The sequence below is a fragment of the Haplochromis burtoni genome, unplaced genomic scaffold (genome assembly GCF_018398535.1).
Source record: "Haplochromis burtoni strain Fernald_Lab_line unplaced genomic scaffold, NCSU_Asbu1 Contig_118, whole genome shotgun sequence".
NCBI lineage: Eukaryota > Metazoa > Chordata > Actinopteri > Cichliformes > Cichlidae > Haplochromis > Haplochromis burtoni.
The window spans coordinates 1,738,593-1,755,644 of NW_024582479.1; the positions used below are offsets into that span (position 1 = coordinate 1,738,593).

Consider the following 17,052-nt stretch of genomic DNA (forward strand, 5'->3'; position numbering starts at 1 on the left):
TTACATAATGCAGCAACTTTTGGATGTACATTCATGTCGCACTTACGCTCGATTCCGCTTGTCCAAGATTGCCCCGGAAACACACTCGAGGAAAGAGCTAAGTAGTGAGAGGGGCTGCTTGCAGAATTAAGGGAGTGGGTTTATGGTGAGAAACGGTCAAGTAGTTCCGCAGACCAACGAGCGACAGAACTGCTGTCGTGGCCCACAAGACACAGCTCAGTAGCTGTCAGATAAATGTGAGCTGCAGCGGTGCTAGACTGCAGTTGTAGTTCCTACCTTCACATGCGGTTTGGCATACAACTAGAAATTAGATCAGTCAGATAGGATTATACCCAAGCAGCCTAGTAAGTGGTGGAATTGAGCAACAACACATGACACGTTGGAAACGCCAGAAAAAGGTTAAGTAGACTTGACCAAGTACCACAAATGAGTAAGCAGAGGTTCGTGACTTCGCTGGTTTTGTCCCATAAACATAGGTATGCACAAAATACCTCCTATGTGAAAATATTCAAGAAAATATATAATGTGCCAAAAGAGAAACATTAATGTCAATTTGCTGTTTGTTCGGTTCATGAATGTGTGGGTGTCTGTATTTCCGGGAGGCTAGGGTAACAGCTGCTATTGACAGCCCAGTGATCAAATCAAGCAGAAGTAGGTCATCACATATGTGTTGAACATGTGGAGTTTGTCTGTGTGAGGCATTTGACTCAGTGTTGTGGGGATGTTGCAGTAGGACGGGGGAAGAAGAAAAAAACACTTTAAACCTCAAAAGAAGGCTCCTTGCCACACTGAATGATTCAAACTTTGGCTCCAGACCCCTGAGACATCTGTAGTTGAAGTCTGCCAAGCTGACCTCATGATTCCCCACCTCCTAACCAGCAGCCAATAAAGTGCAAAGTTTAGGTCCCTCCCGTGCCAGGAGGTTCTTTCTAGTTTAGACAGCTTTGAGCTAGGCTGAAGCTGAGTATAGGAGCTGTTGCCAGCACTGGTATCTTACGTATAAGAATCTGAAACGAAGAAAGTGGACCACAGCTACCTTTGAACTTTGTAGATTTCCTTAAACTAATTTTTTATGTGACTGAATAACAGTGTCTTAAGGACAGAGTGTTATGTCCACGTGTATTTGTGTGCACGCACATGTGAATGCTGCTATGCCAGCAGATGCAGCAGAACACTGAGCTGTAAGCACATAGATTGTATATAGTGGCTTCTCTTCCCTTCCTGTGGTATGTGGCAGAGTGTTCCAGAGAGAACCAGATAAACTACTGTATATGCAGACAGCTGGGGTGCTTAGAGGTAAATGTGTATGCTTTGATACAGACTTGGGTATCAAGTGCTGGTGTACTTAGAAAGACAGAAAGAAATAGATTCAATCAGAATCAGAATACTTTACTAGGGGAAATTTTTTTTCGTTACAGTGCTCCATTATAAACAACCATCAACAAAGACAGACAATACACTAACTAAGAATAGCACAATATATACAGGCATATATATACATAAAGGTCACTTATTAATAACAAACCTGAGTCAATAGCTAATAACTGTTACATGGATAGACTGAGAAAATATTTTTTACGTTTGTGTCAAGTCCTTCATTTTTAGAGTGCTCTCAGAAGTTATTTTCACAGCAGAGAGAAAGCTGTCCTTTACTGGTAACTTGTAAAGATGACAAAGAAATAAAAGGAGAAATTATCAGCTTTCATGGTGATATGCACATACATTTTTCAGTATCTCAGAAATGGCAGTGTTGATTTGATTTCCCCCATTTTCAGCTGTGTAAGTTAACAACTGATGGACAAGTTGTCGTGGAAGTGTCTCACCCTTTTGCACACAGTGTTCACAGATGAGAGATGAGCAGGTGTTCTTTCATGAGAGGTTATTTGGAGGCAAAGCCTTCACGGGATTCTGTGTAGCCCTGTGAAAAACTAATAATTTTCAGAAGCACCTTTAGCAGCAATAAGTGGAAGTAATCATTTTCTTTATGACTTTATCATCCTCTCACATTGTTGTGGAGGTATTTTGGCCCACTCGTCTCTACGGCTTTGCTTCACTTCATGAAGGTTTGCAGGCATTCGTTTTATGAACAACAGGACTGTGCAATATGGCCATGTACCTCTAGTACCTTCCAAAGGACATCTGTCCTAGAAGTCTTACAGTTTGTTCAGATCCAATTTTTCAAATCTGAGCCGTCCTGCCATGTAGTGAGAGGAGGTTTTGGTTTGTTTTGTCCTGGTAATTCATCCAAACGAGCTATACTTGTTCTAATTTTACTCTCATGAAATTTAACCCTTACCTAACACCTGAAAAAAAAAAACAGTTCACCTGTAACAACAGAAAACAAAAAGGCTATGCTCTAGAGATCACAGATCCAATAGTGCAACAACCCACGCGTCATGTGAACTTATTTGTCAGTGTTACAGAGGCAGTACTGCAAGATGCAACACTGTTTTTAGTAATAAGAAACATAGGGCTGGACTGGAATTTGACAATAATTTCATTGGGAGAAAGTTTTATTCACAGGTCAGGAAAACTCTGGAAAAGGTCTGCATGGACATGTATGGATGCTCCTGGAACTTTCTCAATCATCTTAGTTTTATTGTTACAAAGCAGTTGCTCCTTTCTCAATGGCCTGGCCTTCAACTTGGAGCACAGACTGTTTTTGAGTTGAAATTGAAGAGAAATATCCTGCACTTTGGATTATTCTGCAACTTTTTAGTGCCTCTGCAGAATGCATGGGCAGGGTGCTCACTCATCTTTCTTCTCCTGGGAGTTTGGGTAAGTTTCCCAGGATTTTCAACACCTGCTAAAGGGGAGAACAACAGGTAAGATGGAGTGGGGGACTTCCTTGTGAGTTTTTCAGGTGTTTAACTGGGATTTATTTTTTGGGTTTAGATTCCCAGAATCTGATTTTATTTTGTATGTGTGGCATTTTTTGTAAATATTTATATTTTAAGTAATGAAAATAGAAAACTGGTTTTATTGGCATTTGTTAATGTGGAAACACCTTTTCTTATGTGGAAGCAGTAAAATGAGGTGCAAAACAAATAATTCATGTGGCTTTAAATACGAAATGTTCGAGAAATAAATCACGCAACCTTACTTTGCTTCTGCCCTTATAATTCTGAAATGTACAGTATTGTATTTATTTCCTTGTGGCCTGCACTTTAAAACACATCAAGTTGGATAAAGACAGTTTTTGTAGTTTTGCCTCTGCACTGTGCACTACCACAGAGGCTTTTAAATCAAACATTAACTGATTGAAGTGCTGACTTTGGCTTTAGGGGATTTAACAAAATAATGCTTTAACTTTTAAGGAATCGTTGCCATTTTTATACACAGCCCCTATTTTGTTGGAAAAGTAATCGAACAAATGACTGACAAGCAGTTTCGTGGCCAGGTGACGGCTGATCCCTTGTAATTAAATGACAAATGTAGTAGACATAAGAATGATTCAAAGTGTTGAATTTATATCTTACACAAATCAAAGTCTACAGCGTGTTACTGTTATTTTAATTGAGACCTAAAGACACATCAGTGCCAGTGAGCAAGCCCTTTATTCTGCTGAAAAGAAAAAGACTAAATAAACCATCAGAGGCAGTAAAGACTTTAGGAATTGTTAAATCAACAAACTGGTAAGTTGTTTATAAGAATAAATGCACTGGCCAGCTCAGGGCCTGAAAAACCACAAAAGACAACTAAAGTGTAAGCATTTCTAAAGGCAAAGAAATGGGATATTATTCAGTGGCCAAGTCAGTCATAATCCAACAGAGCATGCTTTTCAGTTATTAAATACACAAGCTGAAGGCAAAGAGCCCTAAAAACAAGCAGCAACTGATGGTGGCTGCTGTAAAGGCCTGGCAGCCAGCATCTCAGTGAAGCAAACACATTTAACAATGTCAATGTTTTTTTTAGACTTAATGCTGATGGCTGAAAAGGATTTTCATCAGTTCTGAGCCTCTAAAAATGGGGCACTGTATATGAAAATGACTGTAATTCCTAAATAGTTAATGCAAAATTTTTGTAAATCCCCTTGAATAAAAACTGAAAGTCTGCACATCAATCACAATGACTGATTTAAAATCCACTGCAAAAATTGTGTCTTAAACTGCATTTATGTACTTCTCCATCTACACACACATCTATAGGTGTGCATGTATGTAAACTCTGGCTGCAGTAGCAGAATTTAGGAAACAGTACCCCCTTGTGTTTTTTCTTCTTAGTACATGGTAGCTTTGTGTATTTAATAAAATATGTTCATTTGTTAACTAACAGTCCATAACCATTTATATAACAGTGCAAAAATATTTGTATTTCCATTCTGAGCTGCTTGCTATACAGATGTGAAATCAGTGGCAATTAATGAATCGTAATATTAATATAAATTTATTGCTCAAAGATGCAGAGACAAAAAGTAGACCCAGAGACAAAACTGGACCCACGTATCGTACATCATGTTGTGCAACTCATCTGTGATACACAAAGAAAAAGAAATAAGTTAAGATATTTGCAGGAAAACAAATCTTCAATGTCAAAAAAACAATATACGAAACAGACCGTCATCAATGCGCACAAAAATGAAATACAAGTTTAGTTTGACCTGATCAAATCCACAAACTTGCGACATCAGTTACCTGCACTACAACCCTGTCTAGACGAGTGTCAGCTCAATCCTGGAGCGACAGCGATGCTACAAAAGACTGTTAAAGGCTGTACTTTCATAAGACCTTTAAACACTTAAGCAACACATAGCATTTATACTTTTTAAACATAACATGTGGACGCTCTCCAAAACTGGATAAAAACCAAAGCTACACTCTTCAAGCCTCAACATGTTGCACAGATTTTATGTAAGTAATTGGGCCTTCAAAAAAAGTATTTTTACTTTATGAATTTCTCATGGTTGTAATAGTGTCATAAAACCTGAAATCTTCTCAAACGGTTCTCGAATCATGATGTAATATTTTAAAACCAGTAATATGCGCAAAATTACATGAAGGTAATTTTGTTTCCAGTTCATGTTAAACTCTTAAGGATGAACATGGGTAAATGTGAAAATATTAAAATACAGCTAGGGAGTAGAAGATAATCCAAGTTAATCCATTAAATTAAGAAAAAAAAAAATCTATCTGAAGAAGCGTAAACTGATCAAAAGCAAACATTCAACGTGTAAGAGCTACTAATAAAATACTTAATGAATATAAACTTTCATAGTTTTCAGAGATACACAAGTTTGAGAAAGGTCTGGAAGAAATTAAGAAAAAAAACATCAATTATGGTCATTCGAGAATTGTGTTAACTCTCCAGTCCCCCGTGGAGGACACACGCAAGCACAGAAATGTACAGACAGATTATAGCAACACGAAGAAAAGAAAAGAAAAAAAAAACAATAGCCAATACATTTCAGACTTTTTTTTCCAGACTTGCCAGGAGTTGTTAACAGTGCAATTACTGAACCCTCGGTTAGAATATGATCAACAGATTACGCACTATCACAGGAGTACATTTAAACAGGTTGACACGAACCATACAGAATGAATTAACGCTCTAAATGAAGCAACTAAACTAGATGACTGAGCAAAGTAAAAGAAAAGCACAAAAAAGGATAAACACTCTAAACATGGGGTTGTTTGAGAAAAATCTATTGTGCAAGTTGACGCATTTATTACACCGAGACAACTGTGCATGTCTTTACACAAAGCCGAAACGAACATCATATCTTATGTTGTTGCCTCCTATCTAAGAAGCTCAGGTTAAATGACACTGAGCATGTCAGTTTTATGACACAAGGTGGAGTGAAAGTATCACTCTCTCCTCAGTAACAGTCTCTCTGACCTCATGGCCTGTGGACCTGCAGATTCTCCTCAGCTACATTTGCGCTGCACTAAAGTTCATCCCTGTAGGCAACTGACAGCATCTCGGGTGCCGGGGCAGCCCCTTTCAGGGTCTTGTGGGAGCCCCTCCAATCAGTCCTCACAGAGTCATCATCCCACAGGGTCGACGTCTCTGTGTCGCTCACCCACTGGGGATCACCGGCATAGTGACACGGCTGGACCAGCAGGGGGTGCGCACTGAAGGCTTGTAAGTTTCTATTGGGGAAGTGGGATTTGTAGTCCTCGCTGCAGAGGGAGCACAAAGGCAGTGTTTAGACTGGGTAAAATCATTCGAAACTTAAAAACACAGGATAGGATGTCACAATAAAGAAAAAATAACAAAAATAACAGCGCTGGAACTACAGGTAGAAGTTTTGTTTTTCTTGGGGGGGCAGTTTGAGCAATTTTTCACCATTTACTGAAATGTTAAATATAAACATCAGGGATATTTTGTGATTTCATTACACTATACTGATTTGACAAGAGATGGTGACAACAGGCCAATTTCAGAGATGGTTCAGTTACTCTTGGCATGAAGGGCAACAACGCATGGGGTGCATTTGTTGAGTGTTCTCAGCAGACTAGTCAAGCATATCAAATCAGAATCACAGTGGTGTGAAAAAGAGAGAGAGTGCAGAGAAAGCAGGCTGGCTATAGGCCAGATTTCCACACATGATGGAGCACACAGACACAGCCAGGCCTTCTGGTTTGCAGATCCTTTGGCACAAAGTGCATTTCATTTCTTAGAGTTAGTTCCTGATGACGAGAACAGTTGCCTTGTTGGGGAAACTGTCAAGGATATCATTGTTAAAGCCAGAATTTGATTCACCCATTAAACTAATAATTTAAAGATACATTTGGAGGTGAAGTCGATATTTTATAGACCTCCAACAACCATCTAGCATGAAATAGAAGCTTTACAGATGATGGCTCCAAGTCAGCAGTTGAAGGATCGCCAATGTGGTTAGACTTCCTTTGTACGGAGAGACAAACGTGCATTTTTATTGCATCAGACAGTCGTCTGGACCTTTGCAACCAAAAATGTGAACCTCATAGTGATGCCAGATGAACGCTAAGGGATGACCATAGTCATCATGGTGGAGGAACCATGGATGTCTGTATTATTATGGCAGTAGTTAAAACTAAACAACAACATCTGCGGTTGAAAATTAAAGCCAATGATTAAAAAAGCAGTTCCAACAATGGCCACTGGAGGCTTGCTCCCAAAGTGAGTCAACCCCATTGACTCCAATGTTAGTAGGCCAACTTCCAAACAGAAAATACAATTTCCCCTTCAACTGGTAGGCCTTAGCTATTTAGAGTGACTGAACTGTCTGTGCTCTAGTTATGGTGCATATAAAAGAATATTTTTAGTGAGCTTTAATTAGCAGGTATCTATGTCTGTGACAAATTCACATGATGCAACTTGTCAACCATCCTACCATCTTTTATTTCTTGACAATAGCTCATTTCTATCTGCCAAAGCTGAATATATATGATAAATGATAATAGCGACCACCTATCAATGGGCTAAAATTATTCTTTTTTGTGATTATACACGTACAACACATTATTAAAGCATCATTTTGATTTCGCAGCCGACGGCATAAACAAACCAAAAAATGCTGTAGTTCTAAATATAAGGCTTCAAAATTAAAGTGCCCAAACAAATGACTGATATTAGTGTGGCAGCATAATTCTTTTATATCAAATCTGTAATAAAGAAACTTTGATGTTGCAGCTTAATTTTTGTTTTGTTTTTACCAAAGTAAGTACAGACCATACTGTGAGTGCCACAAACACTGGTATAAACTTAAATAACAAACCATAGAAATTTAAGTATGGACTAAAATAGTCTGGACTGACCATACAGTAGTGTAATTCACCGAGAAAGGCAACAACATAGGCTTGGAAAAAAATATATATCTTCTTTACCACAAACAAAACTGAGTCCACTCTGGCTGCTCACACTGTGTGTTTAAGAAAATGTCAGCCCACACTGACAAAAATTCAGACCATTAATCCCAGAAAGAGATGCAGACACGAGGCCTGTGCATCATAAAAGGAAAATGCTGAGAAAGATTAAATCTATTTTGAAATGTGGTGCGCTAATTCAGCTTGACAAGCACAACATATCAAAGTGACTTCCTTTCAGAAAAATGCAGTGAAGTAAAACCACAGACTTCCACATAGTTCTTTAATCTATACACTCCAAACAAAACTAGGCTAAATATAAAGCATGTACACATGTTTAGGCAGCTATAGAAAAGAATGTTTTTAGCCCTGAGGTCTGTTTTAGTTTAAACGGTCTCGCAGGAGAAGGAGATTAAAGAGTGCTGAAGAACAGGTTTCATTATAGCGGTCACTGTATGGAACATACAAGAAGAAAACCAGAAAAACTTCAAAGTGTGCAGAGAGTAGCATGAGTGTATTTTTGACACTTTTTTATGATACATACTTCGGATGTTTGTCGTACATAATGGGGAGGAATTCATCAACAGGCAGCATCTTGGAAAGTGGCTCAGCATTGAGGAGTTTCTGGGCTCCCTGTAGGGAGATGGCGTAGGACAGAGTCCAATACGAGTAGTCGGCCATCACCAAGTTACGAACGTTCTCCACTGGCTCCTCCTTTCCAGGATTCACCTGCTTCCTGCCCAAGTATCTGTGGCAACATAAAGCGATCATAAGAACTAAAGAAGTTAAAAAAAAAAAATCAGGCACGGGGTAGAAGCAGCAAAAACCCAGGATGGTCAAGGCATGTGATTTTTACAATCCAACTCCACCTTGCTGTTCTTTTCTGCCTAGTAGGCATAAAACATTTTTCAGCACATGCTCTGTACGTGCATTTTCCTTCCAAATATGTACGAAAAAAGAAAGTGCTAACGTCACATGTTTAAGTATTTTGGATGAGCTTTAACCATGGAGCTTGGGATATTCTATTAGGGGTTTTTTTTTTTTTATTAAATGATTTTATCTCATAATATGAGAAAAAAAAAATCACCCTACTGGACTTCATGGTTCTGCACAGTACACAAAATGTTAATGGTTATAGCAAATACGATTGCTCTACAAAAATATGTTCCATTAAGTTATTATTGTATATCATAGTCATAAATTTGTCCCAAATTCTACACTAGAAAAACTTCAAACTTTGTCTGAAGTTTTGTCTAATCCCATTTGTATGATTTCAAACAAAACCAGCAAACTATATCAAAGGGTACAAATGCACTTTGGACTTTATAATGAACCTAACCTGAGCTTTCTTACCTGCGTCTCATTTAACCTTAACCAAAAACAGGAACTGGACTGGAAACTAGGAGTAAAATGTGTCTTACATGATGTCCCAGTCCAGCTCCACCTGCTCCACATCCTGCATCATTTTGAGTATTCGTCGCTTGAAGTTGGCCTGAAAGCGAACATCATCTTCAAAGACCAGGGCCTTATCCATCTGCATGTCCACCATCTATGGAAAAAGAAGTATACACACTGTAAGCCTGACCTGTTAAATAAATCAAAAGGTTTGTGTCATAAAAGCAGGTTTTTATTTTGCATCCATCTTCTTTACAAACATGACTCTTGGTTTTCAGCTGAGTGCAATTATTTTCATTTACAGTTGTGAAAAAGAAAGTACGCCTTCTTTGAATTTTAAGGTTTTACATAAAAATAATCTGGTCCTTAGCAGTTCTTATGTAAATGCAAATTCAGATTAACAACCACACATTATATATTACATCATGTCATTATTGATTGTATGAGAACAACTCCATAATGCAGAAGCTAAGGACAACTTACTTAGATATGAATTAAGAGGGTAAATAGCAGCCAGGCACTGTGAATCAAATACACTTAACATCAGCAGGTGTGAGCACTTACATAAAAGCAGATGTTTTGGCAGTTTGGTGGTATGGAGCATTTAGGTGTGTGTTAACACAATGTCAAGAAGGAAAGACATCTTACACATGACCTTAAAGAAGCAATTGTTGCTGTCTTTTGTCTTGGAAGGGTTGTGAAGCCATTTTCAATCATTTGAAGTCCATTTTTTGAAAGCATTCAGTACAGCTGACAATCTTCCTGTGGACATCCCAGCAAATGTCCACAAACAAACGGCAAGTTTGAAGGGTTGCAAGAAGAAAGCCTCTTCTTGGCAGCACGGCTTAGGTTTGCAAACTTACATCTAAAAAAAACCCCCACAAGACTTCTGGAACAATGTGTGGTGGACATATGACACCAAAGTGAAGATGTTTGGCCATAATGGACGCTGATATGTCTGGAGAAAACCCAAACACAGCACATACACCAACTGTCAGCACAATGGTAGAGGGGTGATTATTTATGCTTTTTCTACAACCACAGGACCTGTGCTGCGAGTCAGAAGCTCCTCTGTATACCAGATCATTCTAGTGTTAAATATGAGGCCTTCTGTCCAAAAGCTAAAACCTTTGGGTCATGCAGCAAATCTACAACAAAATGCCTGAAAAAGAAATAAATCAAGGTGTTGCAACGGCCGAATCAAAGTCCAAACCTCATCTCCGCTGAAATGCTGTGGTGGACTTTAAGATAACTGTGCATAAATGGATGCCTGCAAACCTCAGTGAAGTGAAGCTGCGTGCTGTAAATGAGAGCAGGCCAAAATTCTTCCACAATGATGTAAGACACCGATTAAGTCATCCAGAAAACCACTACTTCAAGTTATTACTGCTAAAGGTAACGTAAAAGCTACTGAAGTTGATATAGAAACGCTTAGAACTCAAAGAAGTTATACTTTTGTTTTCACATGACTGTATCATAATATTGTAAAAAGGTGATTTGCAAGGACTGTATATACAATTATGCTTTCTTCTTATATAGTATACTATGAAGTATAAATTAAAATATTTGAGTTTTAACTTCAGAAAAGGGATTTGACAAATGTGTGACAGTGTGTGTCCTCTCACCTCCTTCCAGATGTAATAGTGACTGAGGAAGCAGCCCACTTCTCCTTTGGTCAGAGTGCGTCCAGAGAATGGGTCATAGTATCCTGGCAGCAGGTCGACACCCAAAATCTTAATGTCACTGCTGTTCAGTGCACTGCACACACACACACACACACACACACACTTTTTTTAGGTAATTCTGTCTTTGATAAGAGAAGAGCGTTCAAATTTGGAGCATACGTAGCCATAACGCTGATATTTATTATAAACTACAAGTGTCCATATTTTCAAGATAAGAATTGAAATTGGCCTCACAGCAAGAGTCTGAATTGACACGGTGTTACATTTCTTGACAAACTTAACTATAAAACTGAGAGAGGAAAAGACCTGAGAGCAATCCACTCACTTTCCATCCACGGCATCGACCACTTTGACGTCAATCTCAAGCTCGTTTAGAGAGAACAACATCCTGTCTCTGCGGTCAGCACGCCGTCGCAGGTTAATCAGATAAATCTGTGCAGGAGATGGGCGACCCAGAACGTTATTTAAATCTGGACACTGTGTACCATCATCATAAATCTTTGAGTTTCATCTAATGGGTCGACTGCATATTCGGCATGTTTTCAAACTCTATTCACTCAGTGAAAACATGCATCATAATTGGTCTGAATCTTGCTGAACATAAAGTACTACCTAAAAAGTTGATGTATAATTATATTATATATTACACATAATTACATCCATGCTTTCATTACTGCATAGAACAAGCCTGTATAAGGTTGGGTTAACCTTTTTTACACATTAACTGAAAAAACTTGAACTGGTTCACCTACCTCATCAAATCCCAGGAGGTCTCTCTGTTTTGGAAACATGTGGATGAAACGGGAAGGATACATGGGTGGCCCGTCGACTTTTCCACAAACAGGGATATTAGTTTGGGGGGGGGTAAAAGAGAGGTGAGCTGATGTGCCTTTTTTTTTTAACTGTCATTATTTGGCTTTAGTATTACAAATCATCTATGCTCTTACTCATAGACTCAAGGTGAACATGGACAAAGTTGAGACGATCGTCTTCTAAGGTGTAGTGCGGTTTGGCTGGAACGTTCAGGTAGCCGTAGCGCTCCTTGTTGCACAGGTACATCTGTATCTCTGAGTAGCAACGAAAAGCAATCATTTAATTAATTATAAACATATTTATTCATGTATATTTTCAACACTGAGTCCTGAAATATACAAATATTCTACAGTGAAGCAAGCGCAGACGTGATTTAGTGCAACAGCTGTGTTGAGTAAACCTGACTGCTGAACATAATAACACACGAGCATCTACAGACCTGCAGCCCGACAGGAGAAGGCAAAAACAATAATGTCGTCGTAGGGCCACGAGTAGTCCTCATGAGGAGGATAGAAAGCAAGTTTTTTCATGCCCTCCTTCCTCAAATCCAGCAGCAGGGTGCTGTGGACCATAGGCACAGGGAAGCAGCCCACTCGGTGACGATGACGGGTGGGGAAGTACTCTGCTGTTCGACGATAATATCCCTAAAGAATTGAGATATTTTAAAAAATATGCTTACTTATGTCCTAGATCTGTGTCATTTTTCTGCATTATGTTCATCAAGAAAGCAACAACAATTTTTTTTCTCAAGTATTCCCTTTAAGCGGATAAATAATCACTCATTTTTAAGTGCTGCTCACCTGTGGAGTAATACCACACCAGTAGTTAGAGTACGCCCCCGGAGAATCTAACATAGGAGCGATGACTGACTTGTTTTCTGCTATCAGCAGGTTGAGGGATTCTGGATTTGTGAGGATATTGTCCGTGTCTGCGTACTGAATCACAGAGACAGAAAATACAAAGGAAAAAGTATTTTTCATTCAAATTACAGTTGCTAAGTTTTTGTTTTTTTCTTGGATGAAATAACAGCCTCAGTAAGAAAGACATCCCATCTGCTTAATCAGGAAAGGAGATAATATGAAACTTATCACAAGAAAGGTACCAAGATATAATCAGCCCAGCGTTTCCTGGCAAAGTTGAGCGCTGCTTGTTTCAGCTTCATCACATATTCATATCTGCTGTTGGGCCAATGCTTAGGACCCAGCTCTCCAGCATAGGACCTAAGACACACAGAAGTACAGTATTATTAAGGGATATAATACTATATTGGTAAAATGTTGTATAATTTGCCACGTGAAGCAAATATGTGATTGGCTGAATGGTTTCTATTGTAAAAAAAACAAAACAAAACAAAAACAGCATCGCTGAATCTTGCTGGAGTGTTGACCACAGTGAATACAGCATGCCGATGCTAATGGATTAAATAAAACCAGAACAGTAAATAAGTTCTGTGGTGCTGTGAAAAGAGCATAAACAGATGGGTAACGTAACAGTTTCATGACTGTAGAAGTTTAGCACAACTCACTCAGAATAATAACTGACAGGCATAAAAGAGTCTGCTAATAGAAAGCAGAGCATCATGTACAGACAAGCCTAGATATGCTTTGTCAAACTCTTTTTTTAGCTTTTAAAATGAATACCAGATGAACTGCAAAGTTGCAGCCTACAGAGGGGTGTTAATACTTTCATTGAACACGTGGACAAAAAGAACAATTAAGCAAAATCAATACATGTGCAATCTGAACATTGTTTGATTTATTTTGTCAATACCAGGATGACACTTCAGAGGATCATAGATTTGCCTCCTGATGAGTGAAATGGATTGTTCCTGTCATTTCCCTTGTAGAAAGCAACTATTGAAGGTGATCTGCTTTGATCCACGTGTGCTGTAAGATCAAGTTGGGGGTGTTTCCAAACTCAAATCCCAGCAGTACACAAAGCTCAACACATTAACATTTTCAGACTTACGTTGGCTTGTCCATTGGTCTCCACTCAACATAATGGTAATATTTCTGCATGACAGTCAGCCACTCCTTCAGTATGGCTGTGGTGTTATCTGTGTTGTGATCCGTGGCTGCCCTGGAAAGCACAGAGAAGGCAGAGGGTGAAGTAACTGCACCAAACGTAGGGAACCTAAACTTGGCGTTGGTTCTTGTTATTACTTATTCCCCTCGTTGTGCCAGGGGAACAGTGAAATCTACATTATGTGAATTTTTCAGCTCCTCATCATGCCGGTGCAAAATTCATGCTGCATTCCCGCTCACATTGGTAAATGTCAAATTATTTGCTGACAGGCTTATTTGATTCAGTGCCCAATACTTATGTTCAGCCTGTGTATTACTCGATCAACAAACAAAACCAAATACAATACAAAACAACACAATACAAATGATTACTACTTATTTGAGCAGAGTTTTTCAGGTTTGTAAACGTTTTAATGTTGTCTCTCAGTTCCACTGAATGATCTGAACAATCATTTTCCGCTTCTCTGGTTTACGGTACACCACAAGGTTCTATTTTGGGGCCTTTACCGTTTTTGTCATATCTGCTCCCTTTTCAGCACATTTTCATCACTTTTAAGGACATTTCTTATCACTGCTAGATAGACTGGCTGTCAAATTTCTCAACTTAGTGAAGAGAAAGCAAAAATCCCATGACAGATTTGTGCTGAAGGTAATGGAAATTCTAGATTGCCTTACCCCTTTTGCTAAAGTTTGAATAACTTTTGATTGTGGATACTCCCGTTAAAGCTCTGGTCCACTCTCATTTTTATCACTTCAGAAATATTGTCAAGTTAGGTTTCATTGTTTCACAGTCTGAATTGGAAATCAATCAAATCATAATAAGTCTTTTATTTCATCACATCTAGATTATTGCAATTCGCTAATTCAGTTCCACTTGCACCCCATTAACTTCAGTCTACTTTAAGATTCTAGTTTTGACTTTTAGAGCTCTGCATTAACAAGCACCAGCATATATCAGGTATCTTTTTGTATCCTTACATCCCTAGTACATCCCTGAGGTGACTTAATCAGGACTTGCTGGCTGATATACAAATATAAAAATAAATGAGACAAATACCCCAAGAGTTTGAAGCTCTCTCCCACTGAGTCATAGCACTATGAAGTTGGTGATCTCTTTTAAAAATGAGGTTAAAAATGCATATTTTTAACCTTGCTTTTTGGTAATTTTTTTGTCTTTATGTTTTTAGCATTTTGTGATATTCATCTTGAAAGGGGTTATATAAAGAAAAATTTACTTTTTTCATTACTTTTAACCTAATGCACTTCATGACCTCTGGGCAGAAAAGAAGAGCAAAGTGGCTGACAGCTTTTGCACTAAAATATGCATTGGATCCCGTTCCTGTCCACAGCCGTGAGTTATCTTCAGCAGTGTCACTCCAGCAAACCTTTACTTGTGGTGAAGTAGGGTTGGACAAAATGACAAGGTATATCAAAGATACTAGATATCTGTCAATTAGCAGAATGGCTCTATTGCATGACCAGGTTTTTGTTAGTCTTGTTTTTTTTATTTGTGCAAATAAGACACCACTGCAGAGTAACATCCTTTTTTTTTTTTTTTACTTCATCATAATATTAGGGCTCTTAATGATTTCTTTAAACTCATATTTGTACAGCAACTGGAGACACAGTTAGGGAAGGTCTCTTTGAGCCATTTCTAAACAACTGCGGATTCCAAGATCATTGGTTCAAACAATTATACAATGTAAAAGTTACTCTCATGTGTCTGGAAGAAGACCCAAATCGTTACTCTCAGATGAGAGGAAACTGATTAGGGTGTTCAGGAACAAACCAGGAACCTCCAAGGCTCAAGCCTGCCATGAACTGAAAGTTGCTGAAACACCAGTGTCACTGTCCACACTGGAGTGAGTTTTACAACACCATGGACTGAGAGAGCGCTAACCGAAAAAAGAAACCCCTGATCTAAAATCAACACCTTCAAGCTTGACTACAATTTACAGTTACTTTCAAACACAATAACACTATCAGGTGTCAAACATGGTGCTGGTAGCATCATGCTCTGCTGCCAGTGGTAGGGGTAAAGATAAAGCCTGAAATCAACAGATGGATAGTCGAAACTTGGACACAACTGAGTGTTCCAACAGGACAATGATCCCAAACACACATAAAAACTGTTATTGGAATGGATAAAGCAGGCCAACATTAAGCTTCTGGAATGGCCTTCCCAAAGCACCTACCTCAACTCTATTGACAATTTGTGGACTATGCTTAAAGGCCCGATCTGGATCCAACCAATTTAAATAAACTCTACTAATTCTACTAAGAAGAGAGTTCAAATATCCGTCTGGAAGTGTGCCAGAAGCTTGTTGGTGGCTACCAAGGCATCTGAGGTGCTGCTTGCTAAATCTTCGTGTGGGTGGATGTTTATTTTTGGCTCTGTATGGATTAGAGAAAATCCAAAATAAAGTTCTTACTTTGTTTCAAATAAATAATTAAAAGTCAAAAAATTGCCATGACTTTCATGACGATGATGATCAATATTCTCGTAGGACTCAACATACTAGAGTCATCTCCTCATATTAAACCAACAGTTAATCTTTTTCCATCATTACACCGATTAAACGGGATCTCTTTTACTTCCTCACTAATAAACCGCTCCGCGCTGTCTAAACAGCTAAATCCCTAGAGTTTGTAGATTTGAACATGCAGCATGAATTATAAAGAAGTAAAATCACTGCTGGTACAGTTACTCTATACAAACTTCACGGGACATAAAACTCCAAGCGAGCGACGGTAGGAAACGAATGCGGCGGAGTGAAAGGCAGCCTGGACTGTGAAAGGCGCAGAGGGAACAGGGGAGGGGTAGGACGCTGCTGCTTTCACAAACTCATTTAAATGCCATTGACCTTTTGAACGGCTGCTATAGACGGATAAAAAGGAGACCCCTCTACAAACAGCCTGGCAGTCCATGCAGGAAACCCACCACACAGAGATGCGATCTTTGGGGTAGTTGAGTCTCTCCAGAGCTCCGAGGTAGTATGGCAGGGAGTGACCGGTATTTCTCGCTATGATAGCGATAACCACGGTTGGAGGCTGCATTTTCGACTCCTCTGGATACTTCTCCTCCGAAAAGTAACATTCAGTCTGAAAAACAAAGGCCCCCAAAGCTAGAAAGTGAAGTATCATGGTGGAGGCTGTTAAAGTTGGAAAGTAATCCGCGGGGCTCCGGAGCAGCACGTAGCCGCGGTACGCGTCAGCAGTCCAAGAAAAAAGGGCTTTCCCAAATGTTCAACCCCCCCTTTCTTCATGTACAAGCTGGCCCCTTCTGAAGAGAAATGCAAACCCAATCCTAAAGCCAGAGAGGGTTATATTCCGCTGTAATAAACCTTT

The 17,052-nt window shown here is 39.1% G+C and overlaps 2 protein-coding genes across 2 annotated transcripts in view; both read right to left on the reverse strand.

Moving 5' to 3' along the window:
* sardh (sarcosine dehydrogenase) overlaps nucleotides 1-544 on the reverse strand; it is a gene marked incomplete in the record, with an annotated part of 42,436 nt that extends 41,892 nt beyond the window's left edge. The window contains 1 exon segment of the mRNA XM_042223716.1: nucleotides 47-544.
* A 3,826-nt stretch (nucleotides 545-4,370) lies between these two features.
* On the reverse strand, nucleotides 4,371-17,052 carry cercam (cerebral endothelial cell adhesion molecule). Its single transcript, XM_005938792.3, has 12 exons — nucleotides 16,646-17,052; nucleotides 13,649-13,759; nucleotides 12,783-12,900; nucleotides 12,481-12,615; nucleotides 12,120-12,324; nucleotides 11,815-11,934; nucleotides 11,620-11,696; nucleotides 11,193-11,299; nucleotides 10,808-10,940; nucleotides 9,209-9,336; nucleotides 8,332-8,535; nucleotides 4,371-6,119 (listed from the first exon to the last, which is right to left on the reverse strand). The coding sequence occupies exons 1-12, from the start codon at nucleotides 16,846-16,848 to the stop codon at nucleotides 5,885-5,887; spliced, it is 1,776 nt and encodes a 591-aa protein (XP_005938854.1). The 5' UTR covers nucleotides 16,849-17,052; the 3' UTR covers nucleotides 4,371-5,884.